The following is a 25,631-nucleotide window of genomic DNA, read 5'->3' as shown; positions in this document are numbered from 1 at the left end:
CTCCCTTTCATTTTAGTTTCACTCAAAGCCAACACATCCATCTTTCTTCTCACAAACATACTGCCTATCTCTTCCCTTTTACTCTCATCTGTACCACATCCATGCACAGTAAAAGACCCAAACTTTAGGGTACTGGTTGGAAAACTCCCAGATCCTTATGCCTTTACTTTTTTTAGGAATGTCCCCTTTGGGGCTACAGGTAGCAGGACTCCTAATCCCAGCCCCTGTCCCATTTTTTGCCACCTTGTATGACTCAAGTGGGAAGACTTGGTGGTAGCATTCTTTTCCCCGACCACAGGGTAGGCGAAAAAAGGAAATGAATATTCAGAGAAATGGTACAGGACAGTAACAAGGGGTTGGGGGACAGCATAACGGAGGGACAGTCGTAGTATAAAAGTGTCATAATTTCTCTATGAACAGAGTTTTCCTCTACCACAGACAAAATGATGTGTGGCTCTGGTTCGTAGGGGCGCCCCATATAGACCATAAAGTATCAACTGCATGCTACTTTGCCACAATAACATGCAACCAATACCCAAGACGGGGTCAAATGCACAAATCCACTCCCATTCACCACCTCTCCCTCCCTCTCTCTTTTCTTGGCTCCTCCTGGATGATGGGTCATCCTTGCATCTTGCCCAATGCCCTGGGTCAGAGGTAATGCAGCAAGACACAGCAAATCCACAGCAAGGCAACTTCATTTAATTGGTGACCACCCTCTCTGTCCCCTCGTGCAGAAAAAGAGAAAACAGGGAGAAATCCCTTTAGGCTGCATCAAAATATCATTCACACATACTACCTCACCCCCACCTGCTCCCTTCCATGCATCACATCATCCATATACAACCATTCTCCACTCACCCCCATCTTCTGTCTTCTCCCTTCCTTCCTTCCTCAACAGACATACCCCTCTTTCCCAATGCCCCTTTTACCCATCCATCCATCTTGTCCTTGTTTGCCCCCTCATGTTCACTCCCTCCATCTATTATTAAATACATGAGAAAATTTTTGGAGGTTAATACAGATCAGCATCATACCTGTGAGGGCAAACCACATGAGGGGGTATAGCTTGGGGTAGAGGTAGCTATAGGGGAGGGGAGAGGAAGAGGAGGTAAAAATAAACACAATAAATACTTTTCCTCAACTTACCTACTGCAGTCTTGTGGCCAGACCCGTTTGGCCTCAACCAATTTGCCTTTGGTGTTGACATAGCTCTGCCCAGTGTTCTTCAGCTCTTGACGTTTCTTTTTGTCTTTTGTACAGCCAGCAGCTGCAGCTAAGGTCTCACTCGTGACCTCGTCACCCTATGGTGGGAACAGGTAACAATCTATTATAAAGAATCATTCTCATGAGATGAAACAGATTTTATGTTAAAATTAAATCCTATTATGCAACATCATTTACATGACAATGAAATCCTACCACCTTACTCTCCTCTCAACATACTGGTTGTATATAATTTCTATAGATTATTTTTATACTGCCTTGTCTATATTTTTGCTATCATGATATTCAGTAATAGTCCACAAAAAAGTAAATATATATATATATATATATATATATATATATATATATATATATCACAATGAACAGAGGAACTAACATGTGATCCCAAATACTTAAAACTCTCACTTCCTCCAGCCTCTTTGCTTTTAAAGTTATTCCAACTATTCTATCCTCTTGTACATCTCATCACCTTATTTTGCCCACATTTCCACTTCCTCATCTAAAATACCCTCCCAAAGTCCACCACTAACTGATTCAGTCTATCCTCCAACAAAGCTACAAGTTTAGTGTCACCCACAAACAAATGGCTCATTTACTTCCACTACAACTTATCAGCTCCAAAGTCCTACTTACCATCCTTGCATTTGCCTCCCACAAAAGCACATCCACATATGCATTGGACAACCATGGTGACATTACACAATCCTGGTGCAACCCTACGTTTACCTCAAACCACTCACTCTCTCCATTCCTTACCCTCACACAAGCTCTACAAATCAACATAAAAACTTTTTGGCCAACCTCAACAGACTTGCCCTTATCCCAAATTGTTTCTGGCAAATCTATCATACATACATACATATACCAAGGCTTTTTCCCCCTTCCAAGGGAGGTAGCCACAAAGGGAAAGGCATAAAAACACTCCCACCCATTTCATCCCTAAATACACTCCACACCCCTCCCACCCTTCCTCTCATCTGAGCACCTCCTGGATGACGGGTCATCCCTGCACCCTGCCCACCACCCTGGGTCAGAAGCAGTGTCGCAAGACACAGCACATCCACAGCAAGGCCGCTTCATTTAATCGGCGACATACACCTCCATAAAAAAAAAACATCCTTGCATTTTGTCAAAAATTTGCATATATGCCTTTCTATAAAATTTTTACATACACAACCTTTTCCTTTCCTAAACCCACACTACTCCTCCCCAATTACTCCCTCAGTTCTCTTCCAAATTTTCTCAATGAACACACATATATATCCTTTATCAACTACACTTAACAGACTGATCCCCTTAAATCTACTACATCCATATTTGTCCCCTTTTCCTTTGTATAGTGGGACTACACATGCACTCTTCCAGTCCAGTACATAAAACAATCTCAAAAGACAATTCACTAGAACCGCTCTTCCATTCATCAGACACTTCACATAACCACTTAACACAAGTGTCTTACAAGCTTTCATACTTTTAAATACTCTTTGTAACTCCACTTTTCATAGTGCCCAATCACCTTTTACAACTCATTTTTCACACAAGTGCAGGTATCAATAAGCACTAAGAATACATCTTCTAATTTTTCCATTGTCTCTCACAGGAATATATCTAATTATATTTTCTAATTATGTGCAGTCCTGAGAACATAACCCTCATGTAAATTAAAAGGTAACTGTGCCTCCAAGGTGGCAAAAATGTTTCCAGGTGTCACTGGCATTTACTTACAATTTCCTTATTTTTGTCTTTATTTGGAGATTTTGAGTTCGAGTCCGAGTCTGTGGGCCCAAACCACAGTGACGTGGATAAGAAAGATTGCAGAAGTGTGGCAGCAATGGGACTCTGCATTAGGGCCTCCTGGGCTGCTGCCACTTGACCCTGTGCAGCTGTCATAATTCGTGCGCTCCGTCTTTCTGCACTACCAACTGCTGCAGGATTAATCGACAGATACAAGTTACTTATGGAATTACATTCAATTTCTAGTACAAAGGAAATTCATAAAAACATGACTAGATTTTCATAGGAAATTAAAGACAGAATGAACATGTCTTTCTATAGAATACATTACTGACTCATTATGACAATGCAAAAATACACGCTACTACTTGCATATAAATACTGTAAAATTTAAAAGATCTAGATTAATTCTAGACTTTCCAAACTTGAACAATACAATTAACCTCTTACTTATCTATCTATTTATATACCAAGGGCTTTATTTCCTCCATTAGATGGGAGGTAGCCAAGTCAAAAGGCACATACCCACTCCCATCCACCACCCTGTGAACCCTCTCATCTTAGCTCCTCATGGATGATAGGTCATCCCTGTATCCTGTCCACTGCCCTGGGTCAGAAGCAATGCAGCAAGACACAGTGCATCCACAGCAAGGCTGCTTCTTTTAATTGGTAATCCCCCCTCTCTGTCCCCTCATGTACAAAAAGAGAAGACTGGAAGAAAGCCTTTCAGGCTGCAACAAAATATTATTCACATTCTCTTATCTAACCAAATAATTATATATGTATATAAAATAAGTTATACTTGACTTCACAGCACTATTTTCATGCAGTGGTGGCATATCATCAAAATTTACTGGAATTTTTGTGTGTAACCAGGAGCAGTTGAAAATACCAATTTAGGTTCTTTTTGTTTTATGACAGCTTGTCTATGCTTTCAGCTTTGGAGATTTCAAATTTCTTTATGGGCCTTTAGCTTACAAGATAACATGAAAAGAAATATACATCATGACCAACCAAGCTGCAAACCTACAATTCAATAATATGACCTAAAGCTTTTTATGCCTCTGAAACTTTGGTATTAACAAAAGAATTCGAACAAAGGTTGATGGTATTTGAAAACACAATAGTAAGAACTATTACAGGACCCATCCTTGATAGAGAAGTGAACCATTGGAGAAAGCACAATTGGGAACTTAGGAGGCAAGAGACTAAACAGGAGAGAATTATAGATGTTAAGAGAAACAAGCTTAGATGGGCAGGGTATGTTGCACACACGGAGGAGAGAAGGATACTAAGAAAGGTGATGAACATGCATGTGTGAAAGGAGGAAGACCAATAGTAAGACCACAAATGAGGTGAATTGATGACATAAAGGAGGAGGTGGGGAAGAGAAATAGTGATGGTCCAGAGAACTGGATGGAACTTGTACAAGACACAAGATGGCAAGGCTTGATGTTGGTGGGTATGGATCTGCAAGAGGTCCAAGATCCACCAGAGTAGTAGAAGTAGTAGTTGTGATAGTTATAGCCCTCTCTATATCTTTACTAGTGAAAGGAGGGTGGTGGCTTCAGTGTCTAGTTTGATTTGTACGATAAATTGGAGAGCAGAAGAATGAATCCCACAAGTGTTGTTTTTATACTGCAATTAGGTACACACACACACACTGATCTAGAAAATCTATAATATTTAATATATTTAGCAAATTTAACTCCCTACCTTTAGATCTAGAATGTTCCTCATCCTCACTGCCACAGGTTTCACCTAACAGAACAAAAACATTTATCATTCATAGCATTTCAGGCTGAGAACAAATTACATAGAAAAAAAGGCATAAATACATACATAAAAGGCTTTTTTCCCCCTTACATGGGAGGTAGCCAAAAGAAAAAGGCATAGACACCACTCCCACCCATTCCATCCCCTACATACTCCACTCCCCTCCACCCTCTTCCCTCCCTCTTATCTTGGCACCTCCTGTAAACAAATATATATTTATACAGCTGAGAGAGAGTTCAAGAGAGAGAGTGAGTTAGAGAGAGAGAGAGAGAGAGAGAGAGAGAGAGAGAGAGAGAGAGAGAGAGAGAGAGAGAGAGAGAGAGAGAGAGAGAGTGTGTTTATGTATATCACAATTAGGTAAATGAAGCACAAGCAGCAGGCCAAAGTTTCTTTCTAGACATATGGGAACCCAGGGAACACTGTCAATTACTGTGAGGCATAGGCTTCCTGTCAGCAAAATGTGCAGCAACACTATTGACAAATAGTTGGAATAAGCACATCTTTAAATGAAATGAAATTTGCTGAATGTGACTGTATTGAGGGAAAGGTGGATATAATTATCCAAAAATGGTGATAAAGGTTAGAGTTGGAAAAAGACATCACATGAAGGTACACTCAAAGAGGTATGGAATGAAATAACAGGGAAAAGAAAGCTTTGAAAATCTTGGAAAATGTAGAAAAATCTGGAGATTAAATTCCTCAATAATCTTAATGAACCTATGTTGTCTTTTTTGCAAGCCTCTCCTATGTGTCAGGTCTTCACACCGTTCCTTATCTTTGACCCCTGGTCCTTTTTAAATATTTTCTCAACGGGGTACTTTTTCAAAAGTCAACTCAAGTGGCTGTGATTCACCTTTATCTGTGTGTGGCATGAATGCCCAGATGGAAACTAATGTAACTAGTACTCACCATTTTGTCTCTCTTCTTGAATCCTTTCCTTTGTCCCTCTATCAGACTCCAATCTTGTGTCATCTTCATCCTCTTCACCATTTCTCCCATTCTCCAATTCTCCAGATTCGTGTTCAAATTCTTCCTCTTCATTTTCAACACATTCTTTTTCTACATCTTCATCACCGCCCCCCTCCTCCTCTACTTCTCTACTTCCTACCTCTATTCTTCTTCCTATGCCTACTACTCCTTCATCTCCATCTCCCCCTCCTCCTCCTCCTCCATCTGGTCTTCTTTCAGTAAACCTATACAATGATTTGTGTGCTGACCAAGTGTGACCTTTTCTTGATTGTGCCCTTTCCAGAGAACTTAATCGTATTTTTTTCTTTGTGGTTTTGAAATGCCTCTGTATATCATTTTTACTAATATTATTATTGTTGTTGTTGATGTTATTGATATTGTTGTTTATGTTACTGTTGATGATATTATTGTTCAAACTGGAAGTAACAGTACTATACAGCAATCTACTTTTCTTCTCACTACGTTTCCGTTTCCTGGATATTTTCTCTCTGAATTCTGGTGGCCAGCTGGTGTCAAACCGGTGACCTGGATTCTTGGAAAAATAGTTTTCAAAGCTAGTAGACACTTTCTTTTTCTTTGGTAAAGCTTCATGGACAATCGTTATAGAAAGCTCATCACTAACATCTGTAAATATATAACAAAAATAATTAATTCTCACCCTTGTAATTACAAAGAAATCTTTAATATAACCACACAAATCATCCACAATATATGTCAACCTTCACCAAGACTCACTGGGTAATCTGAAATTATAATGTAAAGATAACTTGCAACCATATCAATAACAAAGGATCAATGAAGACATCAATTTCTAGTATTTTATTTGAAAATGGTTCCATGTTTTGATGAAAATGTTCTTAAGTTCTAAACTTTTACCTATATATCAAAAGAATTGTTCCCCCTTATAAGGGAAGTAGCCACCCTCTACCAATCCCACACACATCCAACACTAAGTTGTTTCCCTTTCAAAAACCTCTTAACTCCTCACGGATGAAGGGCCATCCCAAGTCTAAAACAATGCAGCAAGATACAGCACCTCCAATGCATGGCCCCAAGAGATGAAGCTGGTTTACTCCTGCTGCTTCATTTACATGGTGACCCTCCCTCCTCATCCCCTCAAAAGAAAATAGAGAAGAGGAAAAATATCTTTGGGGCATTCATAACCATTCTCCACCCAAACCTAACTAACTCTATTTCATATAAGGATTTAGTCACTTCTATTTCAAGATTTTCTTCTTGTTTTCACCTTGACTAAAAAGTTCAATTATAATGCTTAAAAAGTGCAACCCATAAGGTATCTTGGGTTATCTAGCAACATAAACTAAGAAAACATAATCCTAAATATATAAATACTCACTAAGAGTTGTGCCATGTTGTAACTGATGTACATTTGTTAGAGAAGATGCTATAAGCTCACTAAGCCTTTGGCGATGTCCTATAAGCTCTAGTTTTGTGTCCCGATATCTGCAGAAAAAGTTCAAAATTACACATAAATAAAATGAAAATACATTTCATCCAGATCATTCATATATGGTACTGAATATCAACACTGCATTTCTGCATATCAAAGGGATGAGAATTACTAGTACAAAATAATACAATACCTATTTGATATATGTGTATGGATTTCTTTAGCTCTTGCTTGATATGCATCAAGTCTGTCTAAAAGAATATAACATTGCTGACACAGGGATTCACTCACTGAATAACAAGGTTCTTCTCCCACAACCTGTAAACGGTGACAAAAAAATTTATTACAAAAATTATGAACCACTACACTTCTGTTTTCAAGAATGCTTTCATTAAAAATTGTCACTTCTGCATGAATCCTCATGACTGAATCTCTTAGAGGTTAGCCATACAACCACAAACAACCACCTTGGGTACAGTCTCACTACCCTCATGGGTACCTATTGACTGATACAGAAGGTGAAAATAAGATAGATATACTACCTTGCACAAGAAATCAGACAGTGAAGTGCCTGATGCAGTCACAAAGGCGTGTTCACTTGTTACAACAACACTGTGACTACCCTTACGACCACACACCAAACATAAGTTTCTTCCCGCTTCCATTCTACTCTGGAAAACAAAATTCCAAAGATAAGGGGCAGTTTTATCAATACACAGAAAATAAAGATGGATACTTCCATCATTCAAGTTACAAACTTTCAGGGATATGAACAAACCTACCAATAAATCCAAATTTTGAACACACTGGTTCAAAAGTTGAACTGCTGTGCAATAAAAGACATTGACATTCTATAAGCATGATGCAATTGTTGTTCTCAACATGGCAACAAGTGCTCGGGTGCATCTAATGACTATGAAAGTTATGTATCAATACAGATTTAAAAAAGACTAAGAAAAAGAAAACGACAATACGAAATTAATATCGCTGATAAATCCAAAGAGAATCCCAAAGAATTCTATAGTTACATTAGAGATAAAAAGGTTGTTAGGAATCACATTGCTCCACTATTATCTGCTGACGGTCAACTTGAATATTCAAATGAAGGAATGTGTAATATCTTAAACTATTATTTTAGCTCGGTATTCATAAACAAAACACCTCAAAGTGAATTCCAAACTGAAACCTGTGAAAAGTCTAGGGTAAACTTACTATGGTAAATATAACAAAAGAAAAAATTAAAAGGTGTATAGATAAACTCAAAGTTAATAAAACACCAGGGCCTGACGGTTGGCATCCAAGAATCTTAAAGGAAATGAAAAATAAGATTGTTGTTCCATTAGAAATTATTTTCAATAAATCCATCATATCCGGAGTTGTCCCAAGAGAATGAAAGCTAGCTAACGTTACTCCCATATTCAAAAAAGGTGACAAAAAAAAAAAGCCAAATAACTATAGGCCTATAAGTTTGACTTCAATCATAGGAAAAATAAAGGAAACTATCATCAGAGATGCTATCGAACATCATTTAGAAAGTAACCGTTTGATAAATGATAGCCAGCATGGTTTCAGACGGAAACGTTCTTGCGTGACTAACTTACTCAAATTCTACAACACAGTTATCTCGAATTATGACAAAAGAAACAATATAGATTTAATATATCTAGACTTTGCAAAAGCTTTTGATACCGTCCCACACGAAGGACTACTTACTAAATTAGCTTTACACGGAATAAGTGGTAGCCTATTAGGTTGGACTAGTAATTGGTTGAATGGTCGAAAACAGAGAGTTGTTTTAAATGGAAAACCTTCTAGATGGAAAAATGTTATAAGTGGAGTTCCTCAGGGTTCCGTTCTTGGGCCACTTCTATTCATAGTATATATAAATGATATAGACCATGGACTAAAATCTACTGTTTCCAAATTTGCTGATGATACAAAACTGTGCGGAGTGGCAAATGATCACTCAAACCAATTAGATATTCAAGATTTAGATAAATTACAGCAATGGTCTGAAAAGTGGCTAATGAAATTTAACACAAGTAAATGCAAGGTAAAACACAAGTAAATGCATAGGTAAAAATAACAGTAAGTACGATTACAAGTTATTTGGAAATTCGTTAACAAAAGTGGATAGTGAAAAAGATCTCGGCATAATTATCAGTAACAACCTCAAATCATCCAAGCAGTGTATTTCAGCCTCTGAGAAAGCAAATAAGATTCTAGGACTGATTGTGCGATTTCAAAAGTCCATCACTCATTAACAAGCTATATAAATCTTTAGTTCGTCCACATTTGGAATATGCTGTTTCCGTATGGTCACCGAATCTTATTAAAGACATTGACAGACTGGAAAAAGTACAACAGCAAGCCACAAAACTGATTCCAAATATCAAAAATAAATCATATGAAAATCAACTAAAAGATATGAATCTGTTTTCCCTAAAAAAGCGTAGACTCAGAGGTGACTTGATACAGGTCTTTAAGATTTTAAAGGGAATTGACAACATCAAAAGTGACCAAATTTTCACATTGAATAAGAATCAGACAAGAAACAATGGTCTCAAACTGTCCGGAAATAGATTCAATTTGGAAGTAGGTAGAAACAACTTTGCCAACCGTGTAGTTAATTAATGGAATAAACTTCCTGCACAGGTAATGCAATGTAGTTCAGTTTGAAGCTTTAAGAATCATTTAGATAAACACATAAGCAAGATGCTGTAATGATTATAAATTATTTTATATTATTTTTTTTTGTTTTATCATTTGTCTGTCTGATTTTCATTTATTATTAGTTATATGTCAATTTATTATTTACTATTTACCTGTTTGTTTATTATCTAACTATACCTATGCATTTATTTATGTATTTTATTTGTTTTTTACATTATTAGTTTTTATTTACTATTTTATTATTATTATGATGTTTTTCGCATCCGACCTAGATACGGACCAAAAGGTCTCCTGTCGGCATGCTCCGCCTTTGTAATCCATTGTAATTTACAGTCCTCACAAATATTTATAAGTAATCACCCTAACACATCTCAGAAGTGTAATACTGGAGCCAGTGGTATTGGTGACAGGAATAAGTGACAAATTATTAAACTGGAAACTAAGATGGACATGATAAAGGTAAACGAGTGTTATTGGAGTACTGTACTGTACAGTAAAAAATTATTTTTCTTCCTGGTAATTTGATCAACAGAACCCTTTCTGGGCTCTGGACATGGTCATAAACTGGACCAAAACACAAGATACACAACATGTGTCCAGACAGCAGTCAGATGGATGTTGTAAACTAGATAATGTGGTTTATAGTTAGGAATGTGGCACAAGTCTGCACCACATCATTCCAAAATAAAAGTTACCTGTTTCCTATGCTGATTCAGTTCTCATCATGCTTTTGTCTCAGCCACATCTTTGCACAGCATTTGCTCATAGCCTCATGTCATGTGCTCTTTGTGATTTGTTGGCCTTCTAGCCTTGTGTTAGAGCATTGTGTTGGCTACCAAGAGTAATGTACTGATGTCTACTTCCCCTGGGAAAGGATAAAAGAGCATGAGTATGGCTGAGAAATAAGAGGTGATGGAGGATTATGAGAGAAAGATTAGCTTACCATCATCTTATTCTATGCTATCCCATCTCATCAGCCAGCCTCTACATTATCTCTAATACTCCCAGTATGGCATGTACCACCACCCACAGCACTGATGAGCTTATGGTGGCAACCCCCAGTTACACCTGAGCAGAAAACCCACAGTCCAACAGTGGCTGGCAACTGTGGGACTTCCCACAGGCCTATTTGGGAAGAAACTTACAAATGTTTTTTTGCATTACATTAGTGTAGGACTGTTTCCATGTCACTAGCTGAAAGTGGTAAGGAGCAGAGAGCAGTCACCAGCTCTCTATGTGTGAAAAAGTGTAAGAAATACAGTTGAAGTTGATAGAGATCTTGGGTTCAGTTTGGAGATCAAGTGTCAGCCCTTCAGGCCTGCACTTCTTGATGGATATGATGTAACTGATGGGTTTTGAAAATGGGTAGCTCAGCTATCTCGCAGGACCACCACACGCACATACCTATTGTTAGTCTCAGTTACACCTGACATGCCCATGGACATATTTAGTGATTGTTTAGTAGTATAGTAGATCATGTGTACAGTTAGTGATGTTATTTTTAAGAATTGTAATTAATCAGTGACTGGAAACCTACAGTTCCACAATGGCTGGCAATAGTCCTTGGGTCCTTTATTGATATCTCTGGAAGAAACTTTGGATCATTGTCCGTGTTGTATTAACGTGGAATGGTTTCATTTTCCCTGACTGAAGGTAATAGGAAAGGAACAGACACCAGTTGATTGCTCTTCATATGTGAAGTGATGAAAGAAATATAGTTGCAGTTCACAGAGATATCTTGAATGCTCGCCCAAAAGAGTGTCACCCACTTCTGGCTGGACCTTCAAATGGAGGTGAGAAGCTTATGTTTGACTGAAGAATATTTCATTTAAGAAACAAATAATAGGAACTTGTCAAGTCTATAAGTTGGGGAGCATATGTATAATAATAACTTACACAAGTTCCACTGAATGGAAACCTGCATCAGCCCTACAGTGGCTAGCAACAATCCTCAGGCATTCCTAAAGATCTACGTCAATAACTAAACAGAAAAGAAAAGGGACTCTTAGTGCAGGGCATCATATGACAAGATGTTTGGTGTCATTGTGGTGGTTGTACCTGAGGCAGTCTGATTCTGTAGCCATGCCAATTATGTGCTGATATTGTCTTAGAGTTAAATTCCTGCAAACAAGTATGTCAATGTGGTTCTTACTTCTCTTGAAAGATTTTTCTGTGGGAGTGTTATTGATCAAGTCTGGTGGTCTGCTGTCAAGAGCTTATTTAGTGATATGCGTATGAATTTGTTGGAAAAACAAATACCAGAAACAAACAAATGTGTTGTGAAAAAAAATATATATATATGTATTTTCTTTTTCCTTGATTGTACCAGTACCGCTGTGAAAGTGAGTTGAAGTTTAGTGTATATAGTAAACCAACCAATGTTTGTTCATATATACACTATTATTCCTCACACCCTGATGGCATAAAATTATCTGTTTTTTCTTCAATGTTCCTTAGGGCCCTATGCATTTGCTGCCCAGCGTACATCGATGATGAAATAAGATGTATTTACGATATTGGTACTAAGGAGCAATACCCCACAAATGTTCTTGATACAGCTTATAATTGTGCTAAAAGAACATTTCATGACCTTAGGTCAACTCAAACTTTCAATATGAATAACTTGTTAATTCTATTGTGCTAAGAGAACCTGCAAAACATTCAAATATATTATGTAATTTCAACATTAATGTAGTTTTCAACAATAAGAACACTAAGACAATTGCTCATAAATAATTCTGTCAATAGTGATAAAGGGTGTGTGAACAAAATAACCTGTAAATCATGTAATCAGTTTTATGTTGGTCAGACTGCTAAAACACTCAAAACACGAATCAATCAACACAAGAAATATGTTAGAGGGAAACCAATCTAGCGGCATATTCAACCACATGAACCATTTTAACCACCCAGTTGACTGGGATAACGCTAAAATCATCACATACAACAACAACATCACAGAAAAGAAATCTAAATGAATGCAGTTTGATCAAATCTAGTAAGGGAATAAATGTTAATCTCCATCAAGATTTATACAAATTATATAGTTATATTTGCCATGAAATTTCAAAATTATCTAAATTGTAATATACGGTAACGAATAGAAGTGCAGAGGTAATTATTAAACTCTACCTAGCGATAGTTAGACCCATCCTTGACTATGCGGTACAGTTTTGGTCTCCGTCCTACAGAATGGACGTAAATTCATTAGAATCAGTACAGAGAAGAATGACCAAAATGATACAAGGACTCAGAAATTTGCCTTACGAAGAGAGGCTTAGGCACCTAAACTTACACTCTCTGGAAAGACGCAGAGTGCGGGGTGATCTAATAGAAGTGTTCAAGTGGATCAAAGGCTATAACAAGGGTGATGCAAACAAGGTCATCATAATAAAACAACAGGGCAGGACTCGCAGTAATGGGTACAAACTGGACAAATTTAGATTTAAGAAGGAAATAGGCAAGAATTGGTTTACTAATAGGGTGGTCGATGAATGGAATAAACTTAGTAACCATGTAGTAAGCGCTGAAACTATCAGTTGTTTTAAAAAACGATTAGACAACTTTATGGATGGGGATGACAGGTGGTGATGGATACGGAGCTGCCTAGTGTAGGCCTTATGGTCTTTTGCAGTCTCCTTTATTTCTTATGTTCTTATGTTCTTATACCAGTTATGAGCAACTGTCCCATACTTGTTGGTTACCAAGACGGTATCAAATGTCATGTGTACTTCTTCCACTACCTCTCCAAATTCCCTTTTCACAATGTCTCACTCAGTCATATATTCTGTACCTTGTTTCTTCAATTTATAATTTCTTCTTTGTATCAGTACTGAAGATGTAATTATACGAAAGCACTCTGCTTCATTAGTTTACTTTTCCTAGTGGTTACTTACGCATTTGTGAACACACATTCCTAGTGTTTTTATTGCATATTATATCTATACATATATATATATATATTAGTGATGTGCCAGAACCAAAATTTTTACCGATACCGATACCGATATTTTTTTTAGCATTTTACCGATACCGATACCGATACAGGAATTTAATGGGTTACCGATACCGATACCGATATTTTGCGCATTGCTCACAATGCCTTGTACTTTATTGTGCACTTTTTCATAAAACTCTGGGATAGTTGTGTTAGAGATGTATTTCCTGCTTGGGATCTTATAGTTTGGTTTTAAGTGATTAAGGAGCCTAGCAAATCCCAGATCTTCTACAATAGATATAGGTTGACAATCTATTGTGATCATTTCAGCAATATATTTGTGTACCTCTTTTGCTGGAGCACTGTTGATGTCCCAAATCTTTTTGTACTGGAGAGTAGCTTCAAGAGTTGGCTGTTGAGATACCTGTTTTGCACTTGAACAGCCTGTTTGACTTTGACTAGAAGTTGAAGTTGAAATTTTTAGCTTTTTGGTAGGTGGAACATTTAAGAATGAGGAAAGTGTTGGGTTTGATTCAGCTGCTTTTTTCTGCTCCAATTCGGCATTTCCAAACTCATCAGGATGTTTATGTTGAAGATGCTTTCTAATATTTGTTGTTGTTTGGGTTTGCCTGTTTATTCCTCCTCTGCTTAATATTGTATTACAGAAATTACAGGATACTTTTGAAGAATCATCTTTGCATACTGTCACCAGATTCCATATAACACTTTGCTTTGACTTAGGCATTATTGCTAATTCTGGCAATTCTAATTGTAATTTAATAAATTTATCACAATATTGACTATCTGAAAAATGCAAGTTCAAATATTAAATATAAATAAATAATTACAATAAATAAATATTAAGAATGAGATCGAAAAGGGTAATAGGATAATAGCCATCAGCTAGCTCTCTTCTCTTCTTACATAAGACGCAAATGATTCCACAACCACATGGCGTGAAAGATACCCTTTACTTTATATATTTATATAATTATCTATTTGTTTCATGAATGAAAGTAATTTAACTTAAATTTTCTCTCAAGGTATCGGTATCGGTATTTATTTTTCAATACCGATACCGATGTACCGATACCTTCTATTTTACCGATACCGATATATACCGATACCGATAGCTTGAAAATAAACCGATATTTACCGATACCGATACCGAAGCTTCGGTACATCACTAATATATATATATATATATGTATATATAGATAAAGATATAGATATAGATATATATATATATATATAAAAGGTGGGAAAAGAGTCACGGGTCTCATTCCAAGTTTATTCCTGACCAGTTTCCCTTGTAGCTTCTTCCTCGGAACAAGACCCATGACTCTCTTTTTCCACTTTTTTCAACTTGTCACAATGTCTCAATATATATATATATATATATATATATATATATATATATATATATATATATATATATATATATACAGGTAGTCGTCGACTTACGACCGAATTCGGTTCCGACAGACAGGTCGTAAGTCGATCTGGACGCAAGTCGGTCTATATATATATATATATATATGTATATATATATATATGTATATATATATATATATATATATATACATATATATATATATATATATACATATATATATATATATAGATATATATATATATATGTATATATATATATAAATATATATTGTATATTTAGCATACTGAAATAATCTTAGCATCTTTGAACTATGTTGTATAGTATTTTTAACCTTTTTATAATTTCATCTGATTTTCTTTGGGAAACGTAGCCTAGGCCTAAGCATATTGAATAAAATCCTATCATCTTTGACCTATGATATTTAATACTGTATTTGTTAATCTTTGTATTATTTTACCATTAGACTTTCTTTAGGAAACATATGCATACTGAATAAAATCTTATTATCTTTGAGCTACGTTGTTTAATATTCATTAACTTTTTATCATTTTCGTTAGGAAACGTAGCCTAGGCCTACGCATACTGAATAAAGTCCTGTCATCTTTGACCTACAAATCCTTTTTTGTTGGTTACATTAAAATCATTGTAAAGCAAAATTAGGAAAAAAAATATTTCGAAACACATTCTTTTCGTTTACGTACTGTACCGAATTTTTTTTTATCGACAACAGATTAGGCATAAACAAATTTACTGTTACATTTTATTAGTCGCAAAACATAAAAATACAAAATGCTGTACCGAACATTTTGTCATCGACAACAGACTAGGCATAAAAAATACTGTTACATTTTATTAATTGCAAAACATAAAAATACAAAATGTAAGGCAAAATTAGGATTTTTTTATTTCAACAAAACACATTCTTTTCGTTAAAGTACTGTACCGAACATGTTGTTATCGACAACAAACTAGCCTAGGCATAAAAAGTTTGTTATATTTTATTAATTGCAAAACATACAAAAATACAAAAAGCAATGCAAAATTAGGAAACATTTTACTTCAAACAAACAAAATGAAAGAATATTTAGCTGGCTGGGATGCTGACGCTGCCGGCAGCCTGCCAAAACTATCATACTCGCGTCTCGCAGCGTGTGGAGTAATGTACTGCACTGCCAGGCATAACATTGCAATTCTATTACTCTATTAAATGTTAGATATTATTGCACCATCTCGTGGTCGTAAAGTCGATCAGTCGTAAGTCGACGACTACCTGTATATATATATATACAGACGCTCCTCTACTTACGTTCCTCCGTTTTACGTTGATTTTTTTTAGTTTAGCGCACTCTCCGTAGTTCAAACGATACTTGTGCATGACATCCATTGTTTACATTGCACAAACGACAAACTGAACATGCCTTGCCTCATCCTCCTCCACCATCTCAATTTATGTTGCTTGAATTTAATTTATTTGAAATTAATGTTATTATTTTACAATGTTATGTGTATAATTAATGATTTAGGGGTGTTTTATAAGATACGGTAATAGAATTTACGGATGTATAGTACAGTAACAACTTACGTCCATTTTCAACTTACGTTCGGCCGTTCGGAACGTAACTAAAACGTAAGTTGAGGAGCGTCTGTATATATATATATATTTACGTATAGAATAATTATAAAAATAAGATATAAAGAATGAACTTGACCCCAACCATAAAGCAGTTGGAATGTCTACGTCGTGGGACCACCCCCCAACCCCAAGAGTTGGGGGCCAATCAGCAGCAACCACCCCTGGCCATCAGCTCTACGCAGATGGCACCGATTCCCAAGGAGGAGCTACGCCTACCTGGGGGAGTACCACAATCCTTTTTTCCAACATACAATGTTACGTTTTTTCTGCACTGAGGGGTGATTTTCCGGCGATCACCCCTCTTCTTCTACTTTTAGCCGGAGATGTAGAGAGCAATCCTGGGCCCACCACAAAATACACATGCCCAACATGCTCTAAACCCATTACTTCGAGCAGACAGACAAAGGGCTCAGTTCAGTGCAATATGTGCAAAAACTGGGCCCACCTCACTTGTACAACACTTGCTGACACAAACCAATACACAAACACTTGGACATGTTCTACCTGCCCTCCAGTAACCCCACTCCCACCTCCCCAACCACAGCCAACACCCTTACCCACTCCCAATTTCCCTTTGCCCTTACCCCCGATTAGTACTCCCCTTCCTTTGTCCCCGATCTCTCCTTTCCCCCCCTCTGACCCAGATCCTACACCTTCCCCACTACCACCCCAACCTCAACCCCAAATGGCAACATACAACACATACAAAACACACAACATCAACATATTACAACACAACATTGACGGTATTAACACTAAAAAACATGAACTTGAACACTTTCTTAAACAACACAACATACACATTGCGATTTTACAAGAAACAAAACTAAGACACTCACACAAAACACCATCATTTCAAAATTACACCACCATCAGACAAGACCGGACTGACGGCAATGGCGGTGGACTCATCACCCTGATCCACCACTCCATCTGTTTTGTGGACACAAGTGCCACAACCAAAATTCTCCTCCCTACCACAGATAACACAACAGAAACCCAATCCATTCGAATCCGCACAGGCAACAATTCAACACTGACAATAGTTAACATGTACATTCCCCCCCAATCATCCCCCACAGTTCCAAACACCTTCAGACCTCAACTTAGCCAACTAACCTCAATCCCCAACCTGATCATGGGTGGTGACTTCAACGCCAAGTCGTCTGCCTGGTATGTCGACAACCCTGACACAGACAGAGGGCTTGATATACAGACTCAATTCGACTCATTGACTATCATGAACAACACGCATAATCATACACACATCCCATACCAAGCCCTCTACACTCCCTCCTCTCCTGATATCACCTTTTGCTCCCCCTGCCTAACCCCAACAACATCATGGAGAGTGGTCGGAGCCCTTGGCTCTGACCACCTTCCAATCATCATCACCACCAAAACAAGATGCACCCCAGCTGGCCACAGACACACTTACACCAATTACAAGAGAGCTAACTGGGAAGGTTTTACTGAAGAGACAGAACAACATTTTAAAACACTTAACAGTACACCAATCACAAACATAAACAATGCTGTGCACGCTTTTAATACAATCATACAAAACGCAGACAAGAGATACATCCCTAGAGGCAACAGAAAATCACACAACCCCAACTTCACACCAGAAATCCAAGGCCTCATCAGACAACGTGACACACTTAAACACGATACCCCCACACCTATCCCTCAAAACATAGCAGACCAAATACAAACACTAAACACTGTGATTGCCAATAAAATACATGAACAAAAAACACAAAATTGGCAAAACTTTATCAATACACTTGATCACAAAACAAACACCAGCAAATTGTACAAAACACTCAACAGCATCACACTATCCAACACTAACACTACACGCTCTCACGCAGCAATAATCACAACAACAGATAATCTACCCTCAAACAGACAACAAGCAAACGCACTCATACATCATTTTGCACAGACGAGCCATCTTACATCTCACCCTGACGACCGACGCACCATTCGACGTAAGAAAGACTTCCCCACAGACTCAGACTATACACCCTTCATAGACAGTCAGACAAAACTCATAATGCATAATCTCAAGCACTCATCTGCCTGTGGCCCTGATAACATAAGCAATATCCACCTAAAACACATTGGACCACAAGGTATACACGCACTCACAAACATTGCAAACTACAGCTATTCACACAACACTATACCCGACATCTGGAAGCATGGTAAAATAATCACCATTCCAAAACCGAACAAAGACCCAACAATCCCAACATCGCACCGCCCAATCACACTTCTCTGCACCCCCTCTAAAGTCATTGAACGCCTAATACTTAAACTTGTCACACCATATATTCCCCTTGCTGACTCACAACACGGTTTTAGGCCACTACACTCCACAAACACTCTTCTGACAAACCTCACACAAAGAATTTTAGATGGCATCAATTCAGATAGGCCCCACCACAGAACACTTCTTATAACATTGGACATTAGTAAAGCTTTTGATGCTATCCCCCGCCACAACCTAACAAATAAAATATATAACACAGACATGCACAATAACACCAAAAGATGGCTGGCCAATTATCTGGCAGGCAGGAAAGCTCATGTGTCATATAATGGCCAATCATCGCACATCAGAAACATTAAGAACGGAGTACCACAGGGCTCAGTTCTATCCCCCACATTATTTAATCTATACATGCATGACTTACCCACACCAGACACCTCAGAAATACAAATCTCTTCCTACGCAGATGACATAACAATCACATGCACACATCGTAACACAGACAAAGCTGCAGAAATAATCCAGCCTTACCTTGACACACTCAACACATGGTTCATCACAAACAGACTCAAAATAGCTCCAACCAAATCTACAGCAACACTTCTCACCAACTGGACAAAAGAACACAAATACATACCTCATCTCTACATCAACAACACTCTAATACCACACACAAACACACCGAAAATTCTTGGTGTAACATACGATACATCCATGTCTTTCAAACAACACCTCACAAACATAAAAAACAAATGCACACCTAGACTTAACGCACTTAAGTCAATCACTGGAACAACATTTGGACAAAACAAAGAAACTAATATAACAATATACAAACAATGCATACGCTCAGTGATGAATTATGCGAGTCCTGCATGGGCTCCTAATCTCAGTGAGACACACCACAACACCCTTCAAATCATACAAAACAAAGCCCTAAAAACAATTACAGGCTGCACAAATACAACACCTACAGACCATTTACACCATGAAACAAAAGTCCTCAAAGTCAAGGACCACCTCGACATGAGAGGCACACAAACACTTGCTGCAGCCACCACAAACACATCACACCCGCTACACTACATAGCAGAACACCCACACAAACCAAGAAACATTAAAACTACACCCAAAGACCTTTATTACGCACAGATACTCTCTTCTCTTCCTCCACAACCACCAAATACCAGCCTCCGGAAACATATTCATAATCATATCACTCACCGCTCAATTAACACACTGAGAGACAACACACTGCTGCATGCCAGACCCCTTGATATCCACCCTTCTGAATCCTCTCTCCCACGAAAGGACAGAGTCCACTTGGCCAGACTGCGATGCGGTCACCACCCAGCACTTCTAAGCTACCAGAAGAGGCTGGACGACCGTGTTGTGAACAGCTGCCCAGGATGTAACACTTCACCCCATACCATACAACACATAATGGAAGACTGCATTATACACAATCATGCACGCAAACAACACAACATACACTCTATAAAGGATTTGTGGGAAAACCCAGTTTCGGCTGTGGCCTTCCTTGGGGAGACGGGACTGCTCGGACAGACAGTCTAGGGAACGACAACAACAACCACCAATGTAAAAATACCATAACCAAAATAAACACTTCTCCAAAATGTTTCAAATCCACAATTCTAGAAAACAAGATAACAAAAAAGATACATCTCTATCATGTCTTTGTCCAAATAACAACAAAATCTAAACAATATGGAACAGAACACAAAATTCTATCTTAAAACCAAACTACCTAAAAATGTGGCATTCTATCCTCTTATCCACCATGTTCAAATTGACAATGACTGCCTTAGAAAAAATGAATAAATAAATAAATACATACATATATATACCAAGGCCTTTTCCCCCATACAAGGGAGGTAGCCAAAAAACAAAGGCATAAAAACCATTCCCATCCATCCATCTCATCCTAGGTCGCCCCCTCATGTTCACTCCCTCCACATCTGCCTTCCATACCTCTTCTACTAGTCTTTCTTCACTCACTCTTTCCTTTCATGTGTCCAAACCATCCTAATACTCTTTCATCTACCCTATCTCCCAACTCCCTTAACACCCCCATTCTCCTCCTCATTTCTCACTCTATCCAGCCTAGTAATCCCTATCATACTTCTCAGACACCTCATCTCAAACACATTCAAACTCCTTCTCTCTTCTTCCCTTATGTTCCATGTTTCTGCCCCATACAGTGCTGTCGGCACAATCACTCCTTCATACAACCTTCCCTTAGCATCCATTCGCAAATGTCTATTTCTCATTACACTTTTTAATCCACCAAGGCATTTACTTTCTTCTCTCAATCTACATTCTACCTCCACCTCCACTTCTCCCTTTCCTGCCACATTCGTACCCAACTATCTAAAACTATCCATTTCCTCCAGTCTCTCTCCCTTAATGCCCACTTCCATTCTGATGCCACTTTCACCCCCCTGTACATCTCATCACATAAATAAATAAACAAACATCCCCACTTCCCAAAATCAACAGTTTTGAGGAAAGCCATTACACCAGTACACTACTTACAAACATCACTCAACTAGTATTTGAGGAATTTATCAAGAAAACACCCTTAGAAAGAACATTATTGGTGCCAACCTACATAAAGTATTTGATAGTCCCTAAACATATCCTATAAAAACAAATCTGACTTTCATAATGACAATAAATTGCTAAAACAAAATTCTTATATGATTGCAATATCCTAGAATGATCAATTAATTATCAAAGACCAAAAGATTATCCACTGGAGGCTCCTATAAAGCAATACTATCTACTCTTTCACAAGTGACCTCCTCACTCCAAATCCAGAGAATAACATAAAGCAGATGACCTATCAATAGTAGTTCAGCAATAACTAAGCAAGTCACAAGCACCTAAACATATCCAGATGCACTAGAACAGTAGTAGACAAATCAGAAATCAGTGATGGTGCTCATACCTGAGAACTATGAATCAAACACCAAACATTCCATCTAAATGGCAACTTGTTCCACTGGACAAAACCCTAAAATCCTGGGCCAGACTTTTGACATGCACATGTCCTTCAGCCATACATGAAGGACCTAACAGTGGAAATCAACAAAATAAAATATCTGATCACTGGCAACCACAGGTTTTGGTCAGCAGAATGAAACACTAATCAGAGTAAATGAGGGGCTTACAAGAACCCCACTCAACTGTGCCTCCACATCACAATTACCAAACTTTACAAAAGTGGACACACTACAATCTACACATTATGAATAACCTGATATACTTTAAAATACTCCAACAGAATACTTATACTTAGAAACCACAATCCTCCCCACAGAGTAGCACATAACAATGATAAGCACAACTCAGTGTGCCTTTAATCCCGCCCATTTCTCCCATTACATAACACAAGCATGGCCAAATAAATGCAAGAAAAAATTACATCAGTATTGTAATACTCAAATAATCTACCACATACCACCTGTGCTTTGCAAAACACCCATACAATAATAAACACTGAAATCACAAAACAAGCACTCAAACATCAACCCCCATATTCCACAGACCAATGACAGGTATCTGCATCAGCCAGTCCTGCAAGATGGACAGCAAAGCTACCCTTTTTCTTGGAAATGTCTCCTGCAAGAGACCTGGGACAATGGACTGATCAACTGATCACCATTAAGGTATATGGATTACCAAACTGTATTGCTATACCAAGTATATTGGTGTAGCTCTTATTTCTGGAACCAGCAATCTTCAACCTTCTGAACAATTCAGGGGAGAACCATTAGTATATATGGTTCCAGGGCCATGGGTACCAACACATGAAACTTTTTTTTTTTTTTTTTTTTTTTTGGGGGGGGGGGGGGGCAGTAATCCAGTAATCTTGTGGCAGGCACTGGTCAACTGTTGAGACAAGCTTGGTATAGAATATCTCTCAAGTTCATACACCTTGATGGGAACAAATACTGAAGTAAGAGAGATAAAGTCTATGGTGTGCTTCAATCTCACAAGCATCATATGCTCATCACCCAGAGTCTATCTTTCATCATTAGGAAGAAGCCATGGCTGGTTTCAGGCATTGATTGCCAATCCCACAGTTGATGAAGCTCCATCCTCTCTGACTAAGGTTAAAGGCTTTGAATAGATGAAATTATTAATTCTGATTGAGGTTAAAGGCTGTATGCCGAAAGGAAGAGATGAGGCTGACATCTGCAGCATCATCAATGAGTTGCTGAAAGCTGTAAGTGAGGAAATGATCCATGGGATTTACAGTCTGGTACCATTTGCTCTGCTAGAAAAAGGGGATATTCATCCCTATCTGGGTGGGGAAAGGGAGCTGGAAGGACTGTAATATCTATTATGTTATTACATAGTTCAGTGTGCTAAAAGTGCTCACCTATCTGTTACTGGAATATGTCTGCACCATCTGTTAAAGTTCCACAGGCCTGAGCAGTCTGGACTCATGCCCAGTAAGTCAACAATTGGTCAGACTCTAGGGCTATATGGTCTTGTGGAGCACCAATATCATGTTCAGTAGGGCCTGCTTACGGCTTATGTTGATCTCAAGAAAGCACCTGGTTCAGTACAACATGCTTTAAGTTTAAGAATTTCTGCAGATCTTAGAATTCTTAGGTGTTTAGCCTATACTCTAGGACAAAGTGTTCTTGTGAAGTACAGGTGTTCTGCTTCTTTTCTAGTAATTCAAGAGTACGGTAGGAGTGGATCCTCACCCCAGCATTTTTCAACACCTACATAGACTGGGTACTTGATATTCATTAACAGAAATAGCCACTGATCTCATATTGAAGCTTAATAATTCTACTTCATCAGACTAAAACATAGAAAATAAAATAGATAACCAAAACTAAAAATTTGCTAACATATTTTGTGAAGTAGCATAATTTTTTTTCACTTTTGATGCTAATAATAGTTTCTATTCATTTTAGACAACCTAATTTTGTTTCAATTTTAAGCTCAAGACTGCTATATCTGTTTTCAAGGGAGCAATATATATTCAGATGAGAGAAATAGCTGCCATACTTATGTACAAGCTTCCAAACCAAATGATAGATATGTCCACCACCAATGTGTAAAAGGGACACACCAAATTAAGAGTCAACATTATCAATGCATGGTAAGCAGGAATAGATACCAGAAGCTATGTGATGTCACAAAGACAATATAAAATATTAACAAAATTTATGACACCTTGATAACATAAATTACAGTGTTCCTCAAATTAAAACTGTTACTGTACATATCCAATGGAAGTTACAGCAAAATTGCAGGAAACATCAGGAACAACTAGACAACTAAATAAACAATGCCATCCACTGTGCAAGACAAAACAAAATTGTTATTACCCTCAACCAGTATATTGAGTATATCCAGTACATTGTGACAAGTGACACTGTGTCATGTTCTCAGTCTTATTTTTTCACTCAATTTGTAGAAAAATATACACAAACCATAAAATTTGTATGGCTACTTTGCTGAAAATATTATTAATTATACCTTTCAATCCGATATTCTTTATATCTACGAATCCCTTTCTTGATTATAACATCAATAGCCAACAAATGCAAATAAATTCATATATTGTTCATGTTCAATAAAACAAGATTTGAGTACCTAACACGTGATGTCACTGTGCTCATTCTGTCAACGATGCTAAGGACTTAAAATTCCCAAAACATCCTCCGCTCAGGCCTTCCAGCCCAGACACCCACAACACCTTTAGGCCTAACAATCCCTTTTACCTGTCTCGCCGTGGTCCTGAAGCTAGTTAATTCCTCTTGTATGTAGGACGGATTTCACCCCATCCGAGGTGGCAACTCCCTTCACTATCACAAATCGACTTCATACGAAAATTCAGTTTTGTTATGAATGGCAACACAAGCGTTCTCTACCTATGCACCGATGCATACACACTACCGTAACAAACATTCGGCACACTGTCATAACTTTGCCATCAAAACTGTCCTACGTTACACGCAAGATTACAGGCTAAAGGCATTTTCGATATTCTATGTACATATAAATATGCATACATTATAAATATATTCCATTAATTCAAACTATATTAAATGAATTCAGTATATGTTTTCCATTATCCTTGGTAAACCAAATAAAAGAGCATACAAAGCAACACCAAGTTAATTAACCACCTGATTTGACATTATCAAATGTAGCTTTTGTTTCGACCAAATCATTATTTTAATATACACGAGAATAACTTCTTAACATATATTCTATCTAGATAAGAACGAATGACCAAGATTTTTTATGGTCGATTTTGAACTGTAAACGATGTTGAACTAAAATCCTTTGTTCGGATGCTTACATGTGACGGATTAAATTATTTTTGTAGTGCGTTATCTCCGACTACTGTTATTACTGAGCATAGTGCCTCACTTCCTTTGATGCAATCTTGTGACAACCATCAATCCATTGTCCTGATTCTCCCTTCGAGAGACCCGCAACCTCAGTCATCGGCTACGGGCACCGGCTTAGCACAGATCCTTCACGGAAACTGCACATCATGATTTGTGCAATGATTCCTGAAATAATTTATCTCTATTTCCC

The 25,631-nt window shown here is 37.8% G+C and overlaps 1 protein-coding gene across 4 annotated transcripts in view; it reads right to left on the bottom strand.

Annotated features, from left to right (window-relative positions):
• The window catches only part of LOC143038671 (uncharacterized), a 37,546-nt gene extending 12,558 nt beyond the window's left edge, over positions 1-24,988 (bottom strand). Inside the window, exons 1-9 of one of the 4 annotated variants that reach the window (XM_076208200.1) lie at positions 24,806-24,988; positions 10,486-10,655; positions 7,660-7,788; positions 7,311-7,435; positions 7,064-7,170; positions 5,647-6,330; positions 4,678-4,722; positions 2,953-3,152; positions 1,150-1,304 (exon numbers count right to left, since the gene is read on the bottom strand). In XM_076208200.1, the coding sequence (XP_076064315.1) occupies positions 1,150-1,304; positions 2,953-3,152; positions 4,678-4,722; positions 5,647-6,330; positions 7,064-7,170; positions 7,311-7,435; positions 7,660-7,782 (1,439 nt within the window). In that variant the 5' untranslated portion in view covers positions 7,783-7,788; positions 10,486-10,655; positions 24,806-24,988. The remainder of the gene's footprint in view (positions 1-1,149; positions 1,305-2,952; positions 3,153-4,677; positions 4,723-5,646; positions 6,331-7,063; positions 7,171-7,310; positions 7,436-7,659; positions 7,789-10,485; positions 10,656-24,805) is intronic. The other 3 variants (XM_076208199.1, XM_076208201.1, XM_076208202.1) reach the window with 3 other exon arrangements.
• Positions 24,989-25,631: the final 643 nt, after the last annotated feature.

This window comes from Oratosquilla oratoria, chromosome 24 (assembly GCF_046742065.1).
Source record: "Oratosquilla oratoria isolate Oo_2021 chromosome 24, ASM4674206v1, whole genome shotgun sequence".
Lineage (NCBI taxonomy): Eukaryota > Metazoa > Arthropoda > Malacostraca > Stomatopoda > Squillidae > Oratosquilla > Oratosquilla oratoria.
The sequence above is the reverse complement of the archived record's forward strand: the minus strand, read 5'-3'. Positions and strand labels throughout refer to the sequence as shown.